This window comes from Quercus lobata, chromosome 9 (assembly GCF_001633185.2).
Source record: "Quercus lobata isolate SW786 chromosome 9, ValleyOak3.0 Primary Assembly, whole genome shotgun sequence".
NCBI lineage: Eukaryota > Viridiplantae > Streptophyta > Magnoliopsida > Fagales > Fagaceae > Quercus > Quercus lobata.
Genome location: NC_044912.1, coordinates 24,667,374 through 24,688,861, shown reverse-complemented (window position 1 = coordinate 24,688,861; position 21,488 = coordinate 24,667,374). Strand labels below are relative to the sequence as shown.

The following is a 21,488-nucleotide window of genomic DNA, read 5'->3' as shown; positions in this document are numbered from 1 at the left end:
TGGAGGAAATGAATTACCTTTGGAGATCAAGGCACTGATGCTAGAAATTTGATTTTCACCAAATAATTTTGAGGAGAGGATCTTTTTTTTTTCAAATGAAATATTTTACTTAAAAGAATATTCTGAGAAGGAGAGAAGGGGAGGATGAGGCTCATAATTGTACATTTTTAGCCCACCCCACAACTCCCAAGGTAGCTTGGAAACCTATAAACTATCATCCATCCTCCCTTCTTAGCAATGTGGGGTTCATCTATAGGTGCCTGAAGCTTTATTTTTTATTAGTTATTTTGAGGAGAAATTTTTACTAGTAGATTGATGCAACCCAACCTATTATGTAAATTTAGTCCATGGGTTAATACTCAAGTTTTCAAAAAAAAAAAAAAAAAAGCTAACAGGATTATAAAAAAATACTAAAGAAAAAAGCATTTGTAGACTATTCAGAAAGTTCATGTTGGTCAACAAGTTGCTTGATTTGGTTATGTGCTGACAATAGATGCATGTTTCCTCTAGAAAAGACAGTTTCAATGCCAAAAGAGAAGGGCAGAATAGAACTTTGTGGTGCATGGCTTGTTTTGTCTAGAGTTATTCCTTTTGTGGTTAAATCACTGGCTAAAATGCATCTTATCGTTTGGCTTATTAGGGGGAAATGCATATAAAAGTTGTTTGTGGATTTGGTTTTTCCTTTTGTGTGTATTTATACAGTGTGCTTAATTTTTTTTTTTTGGATGTAGTGGCAACCTGTCTTATGGCCTTCGTAATACTCCTTCAGCTACTCTCATGGTATGTGGGTAAAATTTATACTTTTTTTTATTTTTCAGTTTCCAAAATCAGCTTCCTCTGCATTTTACTTGGACTACTTAGGTATCTATTTCATTTTTGGTTTATGTATCTGTATATGTAGTCATGTATATCTTACAAAAATAATTATCTCCCCCTCCCCAAAGGTTGATCTAACTACTCAAATCTCGAGTGAATCAATTTTCTTATTGAAGGGAATATAGAAAAACTGTGACAGGATTGACCGCGTTATCTTTTGTGTTCATCATATAACCCATAGTCAATACACACACAAAGATCAATGCGGATATCTTTCCTTTCTTCCTTTAGAGATAACTAATTGGCTACCTCAAAGGGTAGCACAATCGGCTGAGGACCACAGCTCATAATGTGGAGGTTAGGTTACGAGTTCAAATTTCCCCTTCTTCCTGCTCTTGGGGCCAAATCTTATCAAAGAAAGTACAACTGATTGAGCTGCGGCCAATTTTGTTCGCTTGTATAATTGTCCTGTTTTATACAGATCTGAAGATTTTTGTTTTAAATTCACAATTTTGATTATAGCCTTTAATTTGCACTCTATTAGGTTTGCAAATAAGTGGCTACAAATCATTTAATTCTTTTTTAGTACAAATTTTGGCCATGTCTCTTTTTCCTCCCTTTGGTAGATTCTATCTTAACAGTATTTGTGAATGTTGCTTGAGGGCTATATCACTCTATTTCCCACATTATGATTTCTTTTATCTGTTCATATTGATGATTTCTTAGTATACCTATTTAATTTGTGGATTTTATATTCCTGGACTTCTAAAGGTGAGTGTGGGTGTGTTTTGTCCTGTGCGGGGAGAGGGGTGGGTTGTGTTAGGTGTTGCTCTTTGTTTTCCAAGTCTAAGATGCTTGATTAAGTCAAAGCTCCACAAAACTATTCACAGGTAGAAAGTGCAGAATCTTATGCTAAAGTTATGAGGAATGCTGGAATCAATGTTGAAATTGAGGTATTATGAAGTAACTTGCTTTTTCTACTTTCTGCAAAACTATGGATAGCTAAAAACATTTTTCTTGTATTCTTTTCCAAAAAAAGAAAAAGAAAAAAAGAAGTATAGAATTAGCAAAACTTAATTTCTGAATGATTTGTTTTCTCTTACAGGAACGTAAGAAAAAGATTTTGGAGCACTCTAATGTGTTAGCAAAAAGTATCAATGGACAAATACTTTTTAAGGAGGGCTTACTTGATGAGGTTATAGATGTGTTCTCTTTTGAAATTTGTTCAATAGGCATGTTCTTGAACTGTGCTTACTTCTGGGCAAAAACAAAGTTCTTAGTATATCTGTTTGCGTAATATTTTAGGTTGTAAATCTTGTTGAGGCGCCTGTTCCAGTACTTGGGAAGTTTAAAGAGTCCTTCTTAGAGCTTCCAAAAGACCTTCTAACTATGGTAAGATGTTAAAAGTTTATCAGACTTTTAATGTGGGGTTAGAAATTTGTGCATCATTTGTTGACTGTTATGTACGATTATGCAGGTTATGCAGAAGCACCAAAAATACTTTGCTATTAGTGATGACACTGGAAGGCTATTGCCATACTTCATTGCTGTGAGACATTCTTACCAGTTATATCTACATTATAACCTTTTTTTTTCCTCTTAAAGTGTCAAGGTTGATCTGTTTGTAAGTAGTGTGGTGACATGAGTTTTTCTTTTAGGTGGCAAATGGTGCAATTGATGAGACTGTAGTGAGAAAAGGAAATGAAGCAGTACTCAGGTAAACAAGGTTCTCACTGGTTCACCTTTTTTTTTCTTTGGTCAATAGAGGAGGATATGATCTGTTAAACTTCTCATAGCTCCTTAAATTTCTTTTGGCAAAGGAAAAATTCTATAGATCTTTTTAGAAGTGATTTCTTTTTTCTCCACCTAAATCAGAAGTTGTAGATGTTTTGACAAGGCAAATTAGGTCCAAGTTTCTGTCTGTATGTTATTTTAAGGCCATTGCCTATTGTGAGTCCTGCAGGCATAAGGTTTTAAAATGGTATTTTACAGCCATTACCTAGTGTGAGTCCCACGGGCATAAGGTTTTGGTGTGGTGTTTCTGAGCCTATCCATTTTTGCATGAAATTTCAATTCTCATGAATCTACTTTGAGTGCTTGCATATGTTTTTGGAATTACTGTTATTATGCCTTCCATCTTATTCTTGTATTGAGCTGTCATATGAGACAAAGCGTTTCATTTTTGTGCAGAGCTCGCTATGAAGATGCTAAATTTTTTTATGAGATGGATACACGTAAAAAAATTTCAGAATTCCGAAGTAAATTGAAAGGGATTCTTTTCCATGTAGGTTATTTCTTTCTTTTTTTAATCCATGAGAAAGGAGAGATGATATGTTTGGGAATTAGAGAATTTTGCTGTTGTCTTCTTTGAATTAGAAAGTTCAGCATGTAACTGTTTTTTAACACTGTTTCGTTTATATAATAATTGAACAAACTCTTGTAAGCTTGTAGTGCTCAGTGGATTTTTTTCCCCTGAAAGAAAAGGGGGTGGGGGAAACTTTAAGATCAAAAGTGATTTTTGAAAGTGCTGGAATTATATCTGATTGATGATGAATTGACACTGTTCCCTTCTCTAATAGCTCTTACATCTTGATAACTTGAAATACAATAGGAGAAACTAGGAACAATGCTGGACAAGATGACTCGCATTCAGAATATGGTTACCAAACTAGGTTCTGCTCTGCAAATTGATGAAGATATGCTTCAAGTTCTTCAGGTTGCTGCATCACTTGCTATGTCAGATCTTGCTACTGCGGTTGTCACAGAATTTACTTCTCTCGCAGGAATAATGGCCCGCCATTATGCTATTAGAGATGGCTATCCAGAGCAGGTTCATCTTACTTTTAATTGTTATTTCTTCTTTTCGGGTTTCATTTATGTATTTTTTTTCTTTTTTGTTAGGAATTTATGTATAATTCCCTCACATGTGCTACTTAATATAATATACTCTGTTTTTGTTTCAGTTTCTGTGCTTTGTGTGTTGCAGGTTGCAGAGGCATTGTATGAAATCACACTTCCTAGATTTTCTGGGGACATTCTTCCGGCAACTGATGCAGGGATAGTTTTGGCAATTGCTGACAGGTGAAACTCAAATCATAAGTTCATTTACTTATCCCTTTCAGGCTCATTGGTTGCTAAATAAAATTTAGGTCAAAATGCAATATTGGTATTTGAACTATGTGTTAGATATGAAATTAATCTTTAAACTATCAATTGTTTCAATTTAATTATGAAGTTTTAAAATCAAGTCAATATTATCCTTACCCTACCTTTCCATCACAACACAAAAGACAATTGTTGATGTGGCAAATTTTTTTTGTATATGACTTTATAATGTTGATATAATAAGTAAAGCCACATGGTGCTCTCAAAAAATAAGGGTTTAGGGTCCACAAATATTTTCTATTTGTTTTACATTCTTTAATTTTAAGTTCACATATCTCAATATATTCTGATTATGTGAGACCTGCATGTGGCCTAACATGTCATGAGTATTATAACGACTTGAAGAAACACGTGCTACGTCAGTGATTGCCATTCACATATTAATAAAAGTTAGGGTAAAGGCACATTGAGACATTTTCAGAACTTCCAGAACTTTGAAACTATTGAGAGTTCAGGCAGATGCATAGTTTGAGGACCAATATTGTAGTTTGACCTAAAATTTTACTTTGGATAAATTAAATGTATACCATATGAGTTTATGTGTTTGCTCAAAAATGCTTAAAATTTTTAAAACTGAATAAAGAGGGCTTATAGTTCTCTCCTTTTTTGGGCATATGGTGTATTAGTTAAAGAAGAAAAAAGAAAGAAGAAACTTACTTTAAAACATTTTCCTGCATTTATTGTTTGACTTGTGGTGCATTTTGGGCAGTTTACATTGTGATTCTTTCTTGGATTTCATTTTTGAATATTCAGTTGTAATTTCTTCAAAGGATGTAGTATTTTCATCCTCTGTATTTATATTTTGTCCTTTAATAAAATTTTTAGTGCTTATAAAAAAAGTGGGGGAAAAAGATTAAAAAAGCAAAACCAACTGGATGGAGTTGCAATCTGGCGAGAAAAGCATGGTTTGTTTTCGTAGGTAAAATTTTTCTCAAGGTCCACTGAAGAAGTTGAATGAATAAGACTTGATAAGAGCATTTGAGTTGTCTATGCCAAAAATTATTCTAAATTGTAAAAGAAGTGGGATTTCAGTTTCTTTCTCAATTACCTAACGCCCTAATATGCAAAAACAGCTGAAGATCTCTCCGTAGTGGGTAAAAAATGGTCCATAAAGTCATCAGATCTTGCTCAAATAGCCTAATGCCCTAGAACAGGCACAGTTCCTTTGTATGGCATGCATGCATAGATTCTCTAATGTATTGTCATCCTTTTTATTTGGAAAGGGGTCTGGGGGGGTGAGTGATGGGGAGGGGGTAGTTTTAGTCCTGGGTTAGACATGAGTTTGTAAGAGAAGATTATTAAACTGCACCAGATGCTTACTCTTTTCAACAAGGATACTCTGCTTGCAGTTTGTCTTCATGTAATATGTTTTCTGCAGATTAGATAGCCTTGTTGGCTTATTTGCTGCCGGTTGTCAGCCTAGTTCCACCAATGATCCATTTGGCCTACGAAGAATCTCTTATGGTCTTGTAAGTTATTATTATCTTAATGCTGTGAGGCTGTGATAATTATACTCAATTATGCTGAATTTGCTTCTTTTAGGTCCAACTGTTGGTAGAAAAGGATAAAAATCTGGATCTAAAACAAGCTTTGGAACTCGCTGCTGAAGTCCAACCCATTCAAGTAGATGCCAGTACAATAGAGGATGTAAGTACAAACACCCTTTTAGAGTTGTATCAAAATTTGACATCACAGTTCCTATGGTTACCACTATAAATACCATTGCCACATAATGGCATACAACTGATTATTTGAGTAGGTTTCTGTTACTCTACTTCTGCATGTGTTTCTTGATTGCTACTATATATGAACAACTCTTATATATGCCATCCCTTGCAATTAATTTGGATTCATCATCATGCTTATAAATTTGTTTTTTTGAGAAATAATTACAACATACTGCTAACTCCGCAGCTCGAACCCTTTCCCCCCTAGACCCCCAAACACTTTGTGCATGGGGAGGTGCCAATTCAGTTACAAGGCCTTTGGCAATGCTTATAAATTTGTTTACAGCTGTTATGGGCATCCAATTATGATTGTTGCATCTTTCTTTTCAGGTACTTCAATTTGTTACTCGGAGACTGGAGCAATTTCTGGTGTGTAATCTTTATATTATGGAGTTCTTTGCTTAACAAAACTTATGCATCTTTTCATTTGCCAGAATGTTTTCCTTATTTTTTTAGGTTTTTATTTTCTGCTAAAAATAATATATTCAACAGAAAACAAGGAATGGTACTATTGGGGCATAGTGTTAAGACTCAAACCTAAGACTCCTTCCCCATTCTGCTCTTGTTGCCTTCTCTGCTGAGCTATGACAGCAGTGGCTGAGAGGCATGGTTTTAGACTTTTAGTACCAATACTTCACAGAAATTTTGCCTACTCTTCATAGTTTGTCTGAATACATTTATCTTGAACAAAAATGTGGTTAATGCTTGACCAGTGACTGCAAATTCTGACGTTCAGTTTATATAGCTGATTATCCACCATGCTCATCTGGAAAATATAAAAGAAAATGGGCACGCCACCCAGAATAAGTGTGTAGAAAGGAAGATGTACTGATCCAAACTTATCTTGCTAGGTAAACACTACTCACACGGTCACACCTATGGTAAATTGAACCGGTAACCTTAACCTCCACCCCTTATTCATGAGGACAGGAGATGTCATTTGGTTCAAAGACCATTGGTGAGGAAACTAACCATACTTGAAGTCTTTACAATAGATTGAATTCATAATGTTTAAGAGGTTACAGCCATCTCCAGCTACTTATTGAAACAATCATTAGATCTGGTATTCTCCTTTTTTTGGTTGAAAAGGGAGATGTGCATGTTTTCTACTCCCCAAATTTTCTATATGTTCAATTGTGGTAGTTTCCAGTAATATAAGCTTTTTTTAAACTGTATTATGTCAGATAATCTGTTTGGCTTACTGTTATTATTTACTCATTGCAATTTTTAATCCTGTAAATTAATTTTTGTTAATAATCAGAGTATGTTATTTGAGGACATGTAATATATTCTGACAAGATGTTGAGCTCACTTTTAGACAAATTGGCTGTGATTTGGTTACAGGTTGATAAGGGAATAAGCTCAGAAGTGGTTCGTTCTATCCTTGCAGAGCGGGCAAACTTGCCTTCTCTAGCAGCAAAGTCAGCAAATAAGGTAAATGACGTTTTTTATACTCCTTTTTAGTATATATTGACCAGTGTCTGCTGCAAATAACTACTTAATAGATTCAACCACCACATTAAAGTTATGCTAAAAAAATTCTTTTCTTTATGCAGTCCTGCACTCTTTCTTGAAAATAATAAATCTCTTAGATCAATGTGGTTGTAATTTTCAGAGATACCATAGATAGATACCAGAAGCTGCCAGGAGGCACTGATCTGTGAGCTGGGATTAGGATATGATATTGATACCCTTAAATTTCTTTATCTACCATCTTTTGCAATCCTTGCTCTAAAATGGTTTTCTTTTTCTTTCTTTCTTTCCTTTTTTTTTTGGTCTCTTTTTCTTGAGTAAAAGATTTAATTACAAAAATCTATTGCATATACATGGCTTCAGTGCCTTTTCTAAATATTTACTTTAAAGAAAACGGACTTATATGGGAGATATTTCTTTTACATTTTTACAATTTTCTTGAACTATGTATTAGTTTTTAATGGTCTAAAAAAATTGGTTCTAGATGGCTTCCTTGTCAAGAGGCAATCTTTTTCCAAAGGTTGTTGAAGCATATTCTCGTCCAACAAGAATTGTCCGTGGAAAGGAAGTGGACCCTGATATGGAGGTACCTTTTTCTTTCTACTATAGAAGCCTTATCTTTTAGGCCTGAAATTTATCTAGTTCCTGACTTTGTATTTTCATAGGTCTATTTTTGTCTGTTTACATTCTGACATGTGTAGCAGTGCTTGTCATTGTTTGTTTAATTGTTTTAAGATGTTCTATGGTGTGAGTGTGTGGCTACCCGTCCTTCTAGTGTTCAAGCACAGACATCTTTTCTGTATTTTGTATTACATATATATTTTTTTTTCGTTTTTTACATTTTTGACATGTCTAGCTTGATTCTTTGCATGTGTAACCATTTCAGATGTCCATTGCCTCTTTGCCAAAGGTATTTTTAGGGCTTAATTGGTGGTGCATGTTGTAAAAACCAGAAGGGCAATATAATTTTTGTGTGTTTATGTTAAGCATGTGTTGGTCCAATGTCAGTCACACAGTGGATTTTCATTTTCTTTTGCTGCTTCTCCGACAACAAAATTACTTAGTTCAAATGATATAGTATAATTCCATCTCTCAGCTTGACTGATATTAGCGCCTGGTTTGGGGTATCCATATCATGAACTCTCCCAGCTCCATTTATCATTGAATTAGCTGCCTTTGGTCAGTTATGTGGAGCATGTTGTGGGAAGTATGCAATGATATTTGTTAGGGTTCAAATGTTCTTATCTTTATTGTGCAGAGGATGGTTTAAGAATTTATGCTTGATGGGGTGTCTACCTCAAGGTTTTAGTAGATTTGAAGGCCGGGTTGTTTATAATTGGAAATCACTTGCTTTTTATTTAATGTTGATTTAAAAATAATAATAATTGGATAAGTTAGTGTTGATTGTTTAAGGTTGCTTAGTTTAGTTGAAGTTTAACTATCTAATTATTATATATATATGTATTTTAAAGTGTACTGGAGCTACAACAATATCAAGGTGGAGCAATAATCTCCTCTTCAGAATGCTGATTAACATTCTAAAATAGCTCCAGGGGACCTGGTCCAAATTCTGAGTGATTTATATTCTCAAGTAGAAGAGTAATGTTATTCGGTGACATAGTTTGACATGATCTATGAACACAACTCAATTTTTTGTGGATTAGTATTTAGTGTAAATGGGTTCATGTCAAAGAGGGTAAACCTACTTTGACACGATCATGAACTGGGTCAATTCTGTGTCATTTCATCCACAATTAACTTGAAATGACCTAGTTCATTATTTTTGTCAAAGCAAGTTGATCCGTTTGACACGAACATGTTTAACCCATATTATAATTGTCTTTTGTATCCAACACACATTAGAATTCAAATATAGAATTGAGTAATTAAATGAATTTTAATGTCTATATTGGTAAATTCTATTGTGAATAACTGTTCATAACATTTTTCCCCCCCCCCAAAAAAAAAAAAAAAGAAGCTCTCATCTAATATTGATTTTTTTATGTTTTGTATTTCTACATTAGGATGGAAGTTCACCATGTTGAATTAAGAACTTCTCAATTATATGTTATTAGTACTTTAATTGAAGTATATTTCTTTATAAATATTATAATTTATGTGCTTATAAAATAGAAAAACATGTCAATTTTTTAGTCAATTCAACAAGACTTGTTTATTAAGCATGTTACGTAGGTTGTCTTGTGTTAACTCTCTTAACACACACGTTGTGTTGGGGTTGAGGTGTGTTGACACAATTATTAAATGAGTCATGTTTGTGTCAACCCATGTACTTGTATACCTCTACCTGAGTTTGTAAATGAGTCATGTTTGTTCAGTTTGTATCTTATTCCCAATAGTGAGGGTCTGGATCGAATGAACTGGAGGTTGACTAGTTATGGTCAGTTTGATGTTTGCTCATACTGTGATGCTTTAAGGGGCACAAGGGAAATGACATTTCCTTGGAAAAAGTATTTGGTGCACAAAATGCTCCAAAAGGGGAAACATTTTTGTCTGGGCCACAGCATGGGAGATATTCTAACCGGTGACAATCTAAATAAGAATGAGATCACTCTAGTAATTGATTTTGCGTGTGCAGAAGCAATGGAAAAACTGTATATCATATGTTGCATTGTGACATTGCTTATGAATTGTGGACTTGCACCTTTTCTGCATTTGGGGCTCATTTGGTATTCCCAAGAGTGTTGAGCTACTTTCTGGTTGTGGGGGAATTGGTTTGGTAAACTTTCTTAATTTTTTTGGAACTTAGATCCATTTTTCCTGTAGTGGACTTTATGAAGGGAGAGGAATCAATGTGCATTTGAGGGTGTAGATGCCTCGGTAACTCAGCTGAAATCATATTTCCTAAGAATTTTTTTTGAATGGTCCTATGTTTTGGGCCATAGTGAGATGCATTCTGTTGTAAACTTCATTGATTCTCTTTCTCTTAGACCGTAACTTTCATTTATTGTCTCTCTTTAGGACTGTTTTTTGTAGAATCCTGTGTGCATGAAGTAGTTCCTTTTCTTCAATAAAGTTTCATTACTAGTTTTTTTTTAAAAATCCATTTCTTAATATTGGGACAATGCTCTTTACAAAATATATCTTATACCTTTAAGGATTTATTTTTAGCCTATCCCCTTATAATGGATGAATATGTCTTTATTAGGTTGATGAGGCTGCCTTCGAGACAAATGAAGAGAGAGCTCTATGGAGCGCTTTCTTGTCAGTTAAAAACAAAATCCATCCTGGTATTTCTTTCTTTCTGTTATATTTCCTTTTTCTGTGTAGTTCAGGTTTTTTTGTTTTTTTTCCATGCCTGTTTCTTTCTGATTTTATGGATAACTGGTGGCCATAATTTGCTTAACTAACTATAAGATCTACCATTTTGGTCCTCCTGCAGGAATTGAGATAGATGATTTTGTTGAAATATCTTCACAGCTAGTACAACCACTTGAAGAATTCTTTAACCATGTCTTTGTGATGGTGGTATGTTATCTTATCTGTCACTTACATGAATGAGCATATGTAACATTAGAAGTTAACATGTACTATGTGGAAATCACACCCTTGGGGCTTGAAAGCATGAGAAACAGTGTCATCCATTTTTTTTATTTTTTGATAAGAAGAAACAATGTCATTCATACCTGGAGTAGCCTGATAAATAGGTTTTATGGCAATTTACAAGCTATGTTTTAGGTTTCAAGAGTAATGGAAGACTATAATTGAACCTAAATTTGATGTTTAGATCAAAGTTGCATATCTTTTGAAACACAAATATTTGTTTATTTTGTTGAGTATCTCTAGATTTTAATGAGTTTCCAATTCTATTTATGTTCTAGTTGCGTAAATGTATAGTAAAAATACATTTGGCTGATCTTGACTAATCTGTTGAAGATCCATAGCTGATCTTAAAAATTTCAGGACTAAGGCTAGGTAGTTGTTGTTGCATACATATTTAGATATTCATAAGATATAATGAAATTTACGTGCACAACAAACGCAAACACATTGTGTGTGTGTGTTATTTTCTGACAGTGTTTTGTTCATTTTGCATAGCATGAGAAAATGCAACCATGTGTACAACGTGTATTTTATCAGTACATTCATATGCCTACATGTAGATCAAATTTTGGATGCTTAATTATGTTACCTTCTTAGCTTATTGCTTATATAGGTACTTATCCATCACATTTTATACTTAATTCTTGTGATTGTAAGGTTCTTGTCAAATTTCAAATTGTTTATATTTTGCAACGAGGTATAAAAGACTGGACCAATTCCTTTTGGTGATTAGCTGATAATTAATGTACATTAATTTTTTTTTAATTTGATTTGGAGTTGCGGAAACTTAACCGGACCCAACCTGCTTGTAACTGAATTTGCATGTTGAGCATCTCTATTGAGTTCAAAAAATCCCAGTGTCAGCTGCTTATTTTGATACATTGCTGAATTTGTTTCCTACAAGATTTGTTAGAACAATGGTTAAGTGATTAAATTCACCATTTCCTAATAGTTTAAAGTTTTTAAAACAAGTGATAGTTTATCATGGTATTAGAGCATTAGTCTTTAGTTCAAACCCTATCTCCACTTTATCTCCCTATTAAATAGTTAAAAATCTCACGTATTCAGCCCCACTTATCAAAGGGGAGTCTGAGCCCACACGTGAGGGTTGTTAAAATGATGGTTAAATAAATTAAACTCCCTTGTTCCTAACAGCTTAACCTTTTGGGACAAGTGGTAGTTTATTAGGATTTAAGTTTTTGGGAATTGGCTGTCCAACATGGTATCAAAGCCTTATCTTTTGTTGAGTTCCTCAGTTAGATTAGTGACAATCTTCATTTGTAGTGATTTCTTCTTTTCTGCACATTCAAGGCTACATTTAGTTAAAGGTCATTGCATGCACGTGGAGGGAGAGGAGTGTTTACTGTGTTTCATCTTGATATATGGTGCTTGGCTGTTTTCTATTAGCTTATGCTTTTGTGACATTAATTCAACAGGTAGAGCTGAGGGACAGTCAGCTCTGTTCTCGGTCCATAGTTATGCATATGCAAGGTCTTCTTACAAGACAGTTTATTAGCTTCAGTTTCCATAGATTCTATGACACAATGCTGGTTCCAGTCACATATCATATGCTTCAAGATAACTTTTTTATTTCCTGATAGACAAATTCAAAAAGTTTTGAGAATTACTTATTGCCAGCTTGTTAAAAAGCAAAGCTGATTTTGTCAAACATACGCCTTTTGGATTTTAGTCACAAGCTTATTGCTGGTGCTTAAAAGTTCGTTTGCTTTACTGAGGATACAGCCAGGTCTTCTGGAAAAACATGAGAGCATTATTTAATGGGCATTGTTTATTACATGTGTGGATCCACACTGCCCCAAATGAACTAAACTCTTGACTTTAAGTTATGATTTCAAATTGTAACAGGTTTTTCCCTTATTTAATTATAAAATAAAATAAATGCTCTGAGTAGCAGTGGTAGTAGTAGTAATTCTGCTAATAATATTAACTAAGTTGATCCTGAGGCTATTGATATCAGCTCATAGAGCATTTTTCATTGTAATAGTGCTATTCTGAAATTTTAAAATCTGATTTTGGGCAATATGTAGAGCTAGAAAAGATAATGCTAATTGGTTTTGGTTATTAATTCACTTAAAAAAAAAAAAACTGTGCATTCCATTTGCAGTTCTTCTCTGTTGATTTAGATGTGGTCAGTTTCACTTCAACATTCATTTGTTTATGAAAAATAATTGTGCTTGCAGGAAGAAGAAAGAATTAGAAAAAACAGGCTTGCTCTGCTCAGAGATATTGCTGACCTTCCAAGAGGGATAGCAGACCTCTCAGTTTTGCCAGGATTCTAAGGTCACCCACTTACCACCTATAAAAAGTGATGTCATTGTTGTAAGAGGAGAGAGAGAGAGAGAGCCTAAAGAATGTAATTCTTTGTTTTTTGCTTGTGCATAAACATTCAATTTATCCTACTGCATCTTGTAAAAAAAATTGTAACATTTTTCCCCAAGCTTATCATTAATTTGTCAGACTATTCAGTATTTTATTGGAGAGAGGCTTGGGTGTACAAAGCACACAGTGAAATGAAGATTGAAGTTTGAATTGAATTATACAATTTAATGAAAATGCAATCATTTTTTTGGGTGCCTATATCATCATTTCCAATGATCCATCCTTAATTCCATCTGCTTTAAAAGTGGTCAAATTATTGTGACATGAATTTGGGAAAATAGGGGGCCGTTTGGTATGGCATTTTAAGCAACAGTTTTTAGTTTTTAAACAACATTACACGTATTTTCATATATTTTTTTCACCCATACGTATTTTCAAAAAATACAAATAACGTTACTAGAACAACGTTACTAGTGCTTCTAATTACGTACGAATGGAAGGAGGTATATGTTCATCAATCATTTCTTGTCTTTTTTTTACTTTTTCTTTTCAGTTCAATTGTTTAAATGTAATTTTTTGTTTCAAAAAAGCATTTTTAGGAAAAATGATTTGTTTTTTTTCGTTGGTAGGTTGCATTCCTAAAAATATTTGTCAATGCTTAGCTCGTATGGAAAATATACTCCATGAAATATATAAATTGGCTACCGTCTTCTACTAGCAAAATTTTTTTTTATATAAAATAAATAATAATTGGATAATTAAAATTGGAGGGATGATTTGAACCTTAGATGTCTCATCTTTATAGGTACACAATCAAAGGAAAATGAATATTCATCAAATAAAGAAAGTGAAAAAAACAGAACCCTGAATGCGATTAATAGCTTTAAAAAAAAAAAAAAAAAAAGATTTCTCAACGGTGGGCAGTAGATCAATGGCTGGATTGTTGGGTTATGGGTTATAGAGATGAGGGTGCTGTGGATTGGGTTGCTGGGGGTAGGTGTGAGACCGAGACATGATTGAGTGTGTTGTGGAAGGCTTCTCTAAGCAAATCCAAGGTGCTTGATTGAGTTGGGGGTGGAGAGGGTGTTACTAATTCTCGACTTGATGTTTAGCAAAAAAAAAAAAATTCTCGACTTGACCAAAATTTTCAAGTATTAAATACTTGAAAATGAGAAAAGACATTTTTCTCAACATGTTTTACATCGAAATAAACAAGTAGTATTAAATTTAAAGTCCAAATTTGATAAGGGTAGGGTGTAAAACCCATATTTTACACCATTTAATAAGTGATTGTCACATCAATATTTTACTTAGAATTCAATGCATCTTACCTCACCAAATAACATCTCAATAAATTCACAATTTGATTGGAATTATATATAAGTATTAGAATTGATTGGGTATGATTTTTTTTTTTTTTTTTTTTTTTTGAGAATCGATTAGGTATGCTTATGCTTATTCTTAAATATGTGATTAGATGATGTAGCATATTGGAATTGGAGTGAGTAAAATATGGGTTTTATACCACGTTCTTACAGAGTTCAAATCTTCTATCATACTTTTCCTGTTCTACTCTATACTCCACTAATAAAAACTTACCACATGTTCACCTGATTAATTAAATACTACCATTATTGACTTATTAATACTACCATTATTAATTAATGGCAGTATTTAATTTTTCAAGTGAATATGTGGCAAATTTTTATTGATGAAATATAGAGTAAAGTAGGAAAAGTGGGACAAAAAATTTAGACCCATTCTTACATAACTTAATCCCTTAAATTTACACTTGCTTTCGGTCTTTTTTTAAATGCAAGGTGATGGTGTGTTCATTTCCCCTTCAAAACCCCAACGTAATGACAAAAGTATGTGGTGGTGGATTTGGGTACTCTGCGACTACAATGCAACGTCAACTCAACATGTGGCCTAGAGATAAGGGACTTGGGCCAATAAGACTCCAATCTTGGGTTTGAGTGTCCCCCATACTAATGAGTGCATTGGTGTCCATTTCCTTCTTAATTATCTAGACCCTATGCCTCTTTATTTATTTATTTATTTATTTATTTATTTAATTTTTTTTAAGGAAAAAGAAAAGAGTATTAGAGCAATCGTATCAATAGATGCAAAATAGAAAAAAAGTGATAAATTTTACACAATTTTACTAAAAAGTTACTTACATAAGTCTTTGTATATTACTATACATATTTATTTTTGCTACAGTAATCGTGTAAATATATACGGTTACTATAACTTTATATTTTACTTTTTAAATATTTCTCTCTCTTCACCTCTCTCAATCACCAAGACTTTATATTTTTATTATATTATATACTTGATAAGTCAATAAATATAAAGTCACAACTTTTATTATATTTTTTTTCATCATTGTCAAGGTGATTGAGTTCTTAACAATGAATAATGTTGGTTGTAAGCTCACATGAGAATCAATAACAACTTGTTAATCCAACAGTTGTAAAGAATATTGTACGTGAATCATATATAGATATTGCTCAGCAAAGATGTATTGTCTTTGTCTCTCTATTCCAGGTCACGAGAGACTTCAATGTTCAAAGAACCTTCCAAGGCTGCAGCACAACCTTTTGGATGTTGCAATTAAGGCAACTGTGATAATTGATATTCTAGCGCTTCAAATTTTGACTGTGTGATTTGTCTTGAATTCCACGTTAGAGTAATACGAAGACTTTGTCCAGTTGACGTAGATTATTTTTAGAAGAATGTGGCTTGGTGTTAGAATTTCTCATATCACTTCACATAATATTTGATCAGAGTTCGCGATGATATATAGCCTCATCAAAGTCTTAGTCATACACGTAATATTACTTATTAGCACCATGTAGCGTGGGTTTGATGAACCTAAGACTCAAAACAAAACATATAGAGCCGTGGAGTCATGAGAGAGAGAGAGAGACAAATAAAATATGAATATAGGTGCCGTTTGGATTCGGCTGAAACTTGCGTTTGGCGTCTGCGTTTCTTTCTTTTTTTTTTTTTTTTTTTTTTTTTTTCATTTCACGCGTTTCGCAGAAAGGAGGGGACAATTAACACTGTAGCAGTACTGTTTATGGGACCCACAACCACTTTATTCATAAAAAAATATTAAAAATGGGTCCCACGGTACTATTTACACATTTAAAAATTATTTTGCTACAGTATTTTCAGTTTTCAGTTTTAGCAATAATAAGTTCAATCTAAACGGACCCCAAAAAACACTCCTAAAAACATGGCTAAAAAAAAAAAACGCGGCTATAAGAATGTGTTTTGTAGTGTGAATATGATATGACCCAACTCTTTGTTTGTTTTCAATAGTTGGCGGCGGCATATGATATGACCAACTTAGAGATCTCACCCATGAGGCCATGACCCAACTCGTACGCAACTAAACGCATATGGGAATTGTGAAATGCCATTGCATCTGTGCATGCTTCCCGTTGCTTTACCCATGCGAAACTTCAAATTCATTTTCACGCATTATATCATGCGCGCAACTATATAAGTCTATAACCGCTATACTGTCTCTCTCTCTCTTCTTGATTAATTTAATAATTTTCCTTCTTTTTCTTTCGTAGCTTCAATCTTCATGGGAGAGAATGAAGATATTGTGAACGTATAGGACCAGAATTTTTTTTTTTTTTGAATAAAAAAGTACGTAGTGTCTGTTTCGGATTCGCTTATTTTGCTGAAACTGAAAACTTTTTACTGAAAGTATTGTAAATAAAGGTAAAAGTTAGTTGAAATAGTACAGTGAGACCTATGAATAGCATCAAAAAGTGCTGTAAGACCTATGAATAGTAGTAAAAATAAGTTGACAAAAATAATCAATGCCAAAAACACAAATAGTCAGTGTGGAATTATTAACCTTATATATGCTACGTGACAATAAGAATAATACCCAATATACTGCCGACGTTTTGATGGGGCTATTGTAGCGGGGACCATGATTTTATCTATGGCGATCAAAACATGAACCAACAATTTTTTCTGTTAAAAAAAATTACTTAAATTTTTTATATTAAATAATATTTAAAGGAGAAATGCTATGTCGACATTATTTTCACAATATTTTAATAACAAATCCTAAGTGGTAGGTTGTTACTTGCTATTGTAGGTGGATAAAAAAGTTATTTAAGTAATGAATTCAAATTTGAATTAGAAACAATTTACCATCTATAATTTGTTGTGAAGTGTAATGAACATAGCATTTCTCTATTTAAAGAATGAAACTCAAATTTAATAAAATATTAACAAAATAATGAAATTATTTCTTAATACATTTTTAACCCAATCATTTGTGGTCAATCACGATAGAACTTAACTTTAAATTCCACAAATCACCTATTTAGGAATGATTCCCATATCAATGTACAAAATCAATGAGTATAATAGAAAATCATTTTTTATTTTGTTACAAATCCCTAATCTTGACAATGGTTACTGCAAAGGTGAAATATCATTTAGATTGTGGAATATGGAGTGATTTTTCTTTATTTATTTATTTATTTTTTATTTTTTGTAAATTTTATATTATTAAGTGTGTGGGAGGACTTTCGTCTCGGCCCCTAATTAGCTATTGTTCGCTTTAGGATGGACAAGAATCGACCTACGTTCCATCAGCACGAATTTGCTCAATCCCACATCTTCACACACACTACGGTACACCCTTCCTTAGTATTTAGAGTGTGGACTACGGAGTGATTTATCTTATCTTTTTATTTTTTTTATATGGTACTTTATTTTTAAGAAATTAAGTACTGGTAATTTTCTTTTTCACTTTTTTTTTCTTTTGTAAATTTTATATTATTAAGTGGATTATAAATATTTAAGATAGTAATTAGTATTTAGATTGTGGACTATGGAGTGATTTATCTTTTTTTTTTTTTTTTTTTTTTTGTATAGGACTTTATTTTCAAGAAATCAAGTACTGGGTAATTTTTTTTTCTTTTGTAAATTTTATATTATTAAGTGGATTATAAATATTTAAGATAGAAAATTAGTATTTAGATAGTGGACTATGGAGTGATTTATCTCTATCTTTATCTTTTTTTTTTTTTTTTTTTTTTTTTTTGTTGTGGTACTTTACTTTTAGAAAATCAAATATTGGGTAAATTTTTTTTTTTTTCACTTTTTTTTCTTTTTTGATTTTTATATTATTAAGTGGATTATAAATATTTAAGATAGTAATTAGTATTTAGAGTGTAGAATGTGAAGTGATTTATCTTCATCCTTTTTTTTTTCTTTTCGTATGGTACTTTACTTTCCAGAAATCAAATACTGGTAAATTTTTTTTTTTCATTTTTTTTCTTTTGTAATTTTTTTTTTATTATTAAGAGGATTATAAGATAGTAATTAGTATTTAGATTGTGGATTGTGAGTGAATTATTTATCTTTTTTTTTTTTTTTTTGTATGGTACTTTATTTTAAAGAAATCAAGTACTGGGTAAATTTTTTTCACTTTTTTTTTTTTGGTAAATTTTATATTATTAAGTGGATTATAAATGTTTAAGATAATAATTAGTATTTCGATTGTGGAATGTGAAGTGATTTGTCTTTCTATTTTTTTTTTTTTTTTTTTTGTATGGTTCTTTACTTTTAAGAAATCAAGTACTGGGTAATTATTTTTTTTAACTTCTTTTTTTGTAAATTTTATATTATTAAGTGGATTATAAATATTTAAGATATTAATTAGTATTTAGAGTGTGGATTGCGAAGTGATTTTTCTTTTTCTTTTTGTGTGGTACTTTATTTTTAAGAAATCAAGTACTAGGTAATTTTTTATCACTTTTTTTTCTTTTGTAAATTTTATATCATTAAGTGGATTATAAATATTTAAGATAGTGATTTGACTTTATATGTCGGTGGTAAGCTCACATGAGAGTGATCAATAGCAACTTGTTAATTCAATAGTTGTAAAGAATATTGTACGTGAATAAGTCTTATTCATGAAGGTTGGTCTTCCTACGCAAAAGTTATGGTATTTGTGTTATTTTTTGCAAAGGACATGGCAATTCCACACAAATGCCTCCTTAAGTAAGCAGCAACGTGAATCATATATAGATATTGCTCAGCAAAGATGTATTGTCTTTATCTCTCTATTCCATGTCACGAGAGACTTCAATGTTCAAAGAACCTTCCAAGGCTGCAGCACAACCTTTTGGATGTTGCAATTAAGGCAACTGTGATAATTGATATTCTAGCTCTTCAAATTTTGACCGTGTAATTTATGTCTTGAATTCCACGTTAGACTAATACGAAGGCTTTGACAAGTTGGCGTAGACTATATTTAGAGGAATGTGGCTTGGTGGTAAAATTTTTAGTATCGCTTTATATAATAATTGATAAGAGTTGAGCTCACGATGATAACCTCATCAAAATCCTAGTCATACACGTAATGTTATTTATTGGCACCATGTAGCGTGGAGTCGATGCACTTAAAGCAAAACATATAGAGCCATGGAGTCACGAGAGAGAGAGAGAGAAGAGAGAGGCATATGAATATGAATATGACCAACTCTTTTTTTGTTTTCAATAATTGGCGGCGGCATATGATATGACCAACTTAGAGATCTCAACCATGACCCAACTCGTACGCAACTAAACGCATTTATATATATATATATATATATATATATATATATATTTATTTATTTATTTATGTGAATTGTGAAATGCCATTGCATCAGTGCATGCTTCCCGTTGCTTTAACCATGCGAAACTTCAAAATCATTTTCACGCATTATATCATGCGCGCAACTATAGGTCTATAACCGCTATACTCTCTCTCCCTCTTCTTGATTAATTTAATAATTTTTCTTCTTTTTCTTTCGTAGCTTCAATCTTCATGGGAGAGAATGAATATATTGTGAACGTACAGGACCAGAAATTTTTTTTTTTTTTCGTGTATATTAAAATAAATAAATAATATTTTATCAAATTGAGCAATCAAGTTGATGAGGTGGAAGCAGTAGCTACTGCCTGAGCCTCGGAGTTTTCCCTGGAAGTTGGTATTAACCAAGGTATTTTGCAAGGCGATTCCAAGGTGGTCATGAAATCTCTTGCAGACAAGTTGCAACCTTTGGCTTCCTTTGGTACTTTTATTAATGGCTTATTTGGATTGAGGGTGAGGGAGAAGGAGTATATATATATATATATATATATACACACACTTGCATTCGGTCTATTCTTCCTTTTGTTCTGTATAGCTAAGCATAGTTGCAGAACACAAAACAAATAAACTATAAAGGTTGGTCATATGCAAGATTCTGGGTGGGCCCTTTAATGTGGAGTTTTTGATGCCTCAAATTTCTCTAACCGTTGATTTTACAATGAGTAAAAGCTCCAATTCTGCAATAATAAAGAGTTTCAAGATAACTACGAAAGCAAAATGCCACACCAAGTTTGAGTGGAATCACTAAGATTTCCAATGGGTAAAACTTAGGTAGAGTTTTTCAAATATTGTTCCTTTAGGTATTCTAGTCAAATTCAACCATATGATTGCATCAGCCAATAAGTCACATGGTTGAATTTATTGTCATTGGAAAAGATAATATTGTTTGTACTATATTGAGCAATCTTCAATGCAACATGTAATTGATTTCCTTTTTCTTTTTTTTGGATGAGATAAAGATAGAAACAACATGTAGTTGAACTTAAGGTACAACTTGAATTTATTGTCATTGAAAAAGATAACATTGTTTGTACTACATTGATCAGTCTTCAATGCAACACATAATTGATTTCTTTTTTCTTTTTTTGGGGGAGATAAAGATAGAAATGACATGTTGTTGAACTTAAGATACAACACCTAAGTAATTGTATTTGTACCTAAGTTTTGCACATTATAAAACAATGCTATTTCTCATCAAAGGAAAAAGATCGTTTATAACCCTGGAAAGCTAATTGTACCATGCCCTTTTTTTTATAAGATTTGACTAACTCCTCAACTTTGGAGAACTCCAATTTGATATTCTTAGCATTTCTGGACAGTTCAGACCACAAATTTTTTTTCCAAATTTTGTACCTTACGAAGAAATTTCTTCCTACTTTCCTCAGGATAATTTATCACGGTGTCAAAAGGGTCTGTTTCTTATTTAAGAGGAAGGAAATTGTTTTTCCTTTGCTTTATTCAAAGTTTGAAAATGAATCAGAACGCATTAGCTTTAGCTAGCTACACTCCAAAAATAAGCTTGTTCCTAAGAAAGTGTGAAAGTGAATCATTATGGAAAGACCTTGGTTACCAACAACAAGTCTTCTCAGCTTGAACGACTTGTCTTCTCAGCTTCCGCGTTTGGGCCACCAAGTATGAAATTGTACTCTCTAAAAAAGTTAATCAGACTACAAATAGTATTTTCACAGTAGACTATCATATATAGTCTTCTTGGCCTCAAA

At 32.6% G+C, this 21,488-nt stretch overlaps 1 protein-coding gene across 1 annotated transcript in view; it reads left to right on the top strand.

Moving 5' to 3' along the window:
- LOC115961451 (glycine--tRNA ligase, chloroplastic/mitochondrial 2-like) overlaps nt 1–13,302 on the top strand; it is a 14,405-nt gene extending 1,103 nt beyond the window's left edge. The window contains exons 2-18 of the mRNA XM_031080433.1: nt 732–780; nt 1,707–1,769; nt 1,922–2,011; nt 2,122–2,208; nt 2,294–2,365; nt 2,475–2,533; nt 3,007–3,100; nt 3,428–3,646; nt 3,803–3,897; nt 5,360–5,450; nt 5,524–5,628; nt 6,039–6,077; nt 7,053–7,142; nt 7,666–7,767; nt 10,348–10,429; nt 10,582–10,667; nt 12,944–13,302. Of these exons, the coding sequence (XP_030936293.1) occupies nt 732–780; nt 1,707–1,769; nt 1,922–2,011; nt 2,122–2,208; nt 2,294–2,365; nt 2,475–2,533; nt 3,007–3,100; nt 3,428–3,646; nt 3,803–3,897; nt 5,360–5,450; nt 5,524–5,628; nt 6,039–6,077; nt 7,053–7,142; nt 7,666–7,767; nt 10,348–10,429; nt 10,582–10,667; nt 12,944–13,042 (1,522 nt within the window). The 3' untranslated portion in view covers nt 13,043–13,302. The remainder of the gene's footprint in view (nt 1–731; nt 781–1,706; nt 1,770–1,921; nt 2,012–2,121; nt 2,209–2,293; nt 2,366–2,474; nt 2,534–3,006; nt 3,101–3,427; nt 3,647–3,802; nt 3,898–5,359; nt 5,451–5,523; nt 5,629–6,038; nt 6,078–7,052; nt 7,143–7,665; nt 7,768–10,347; nt 10,430–10,581; nt 10,668–12,943) is intronic.
- The last annotated feature ends 8,186 nt before the right edge of the window (nt 13,303–21,488 follow it).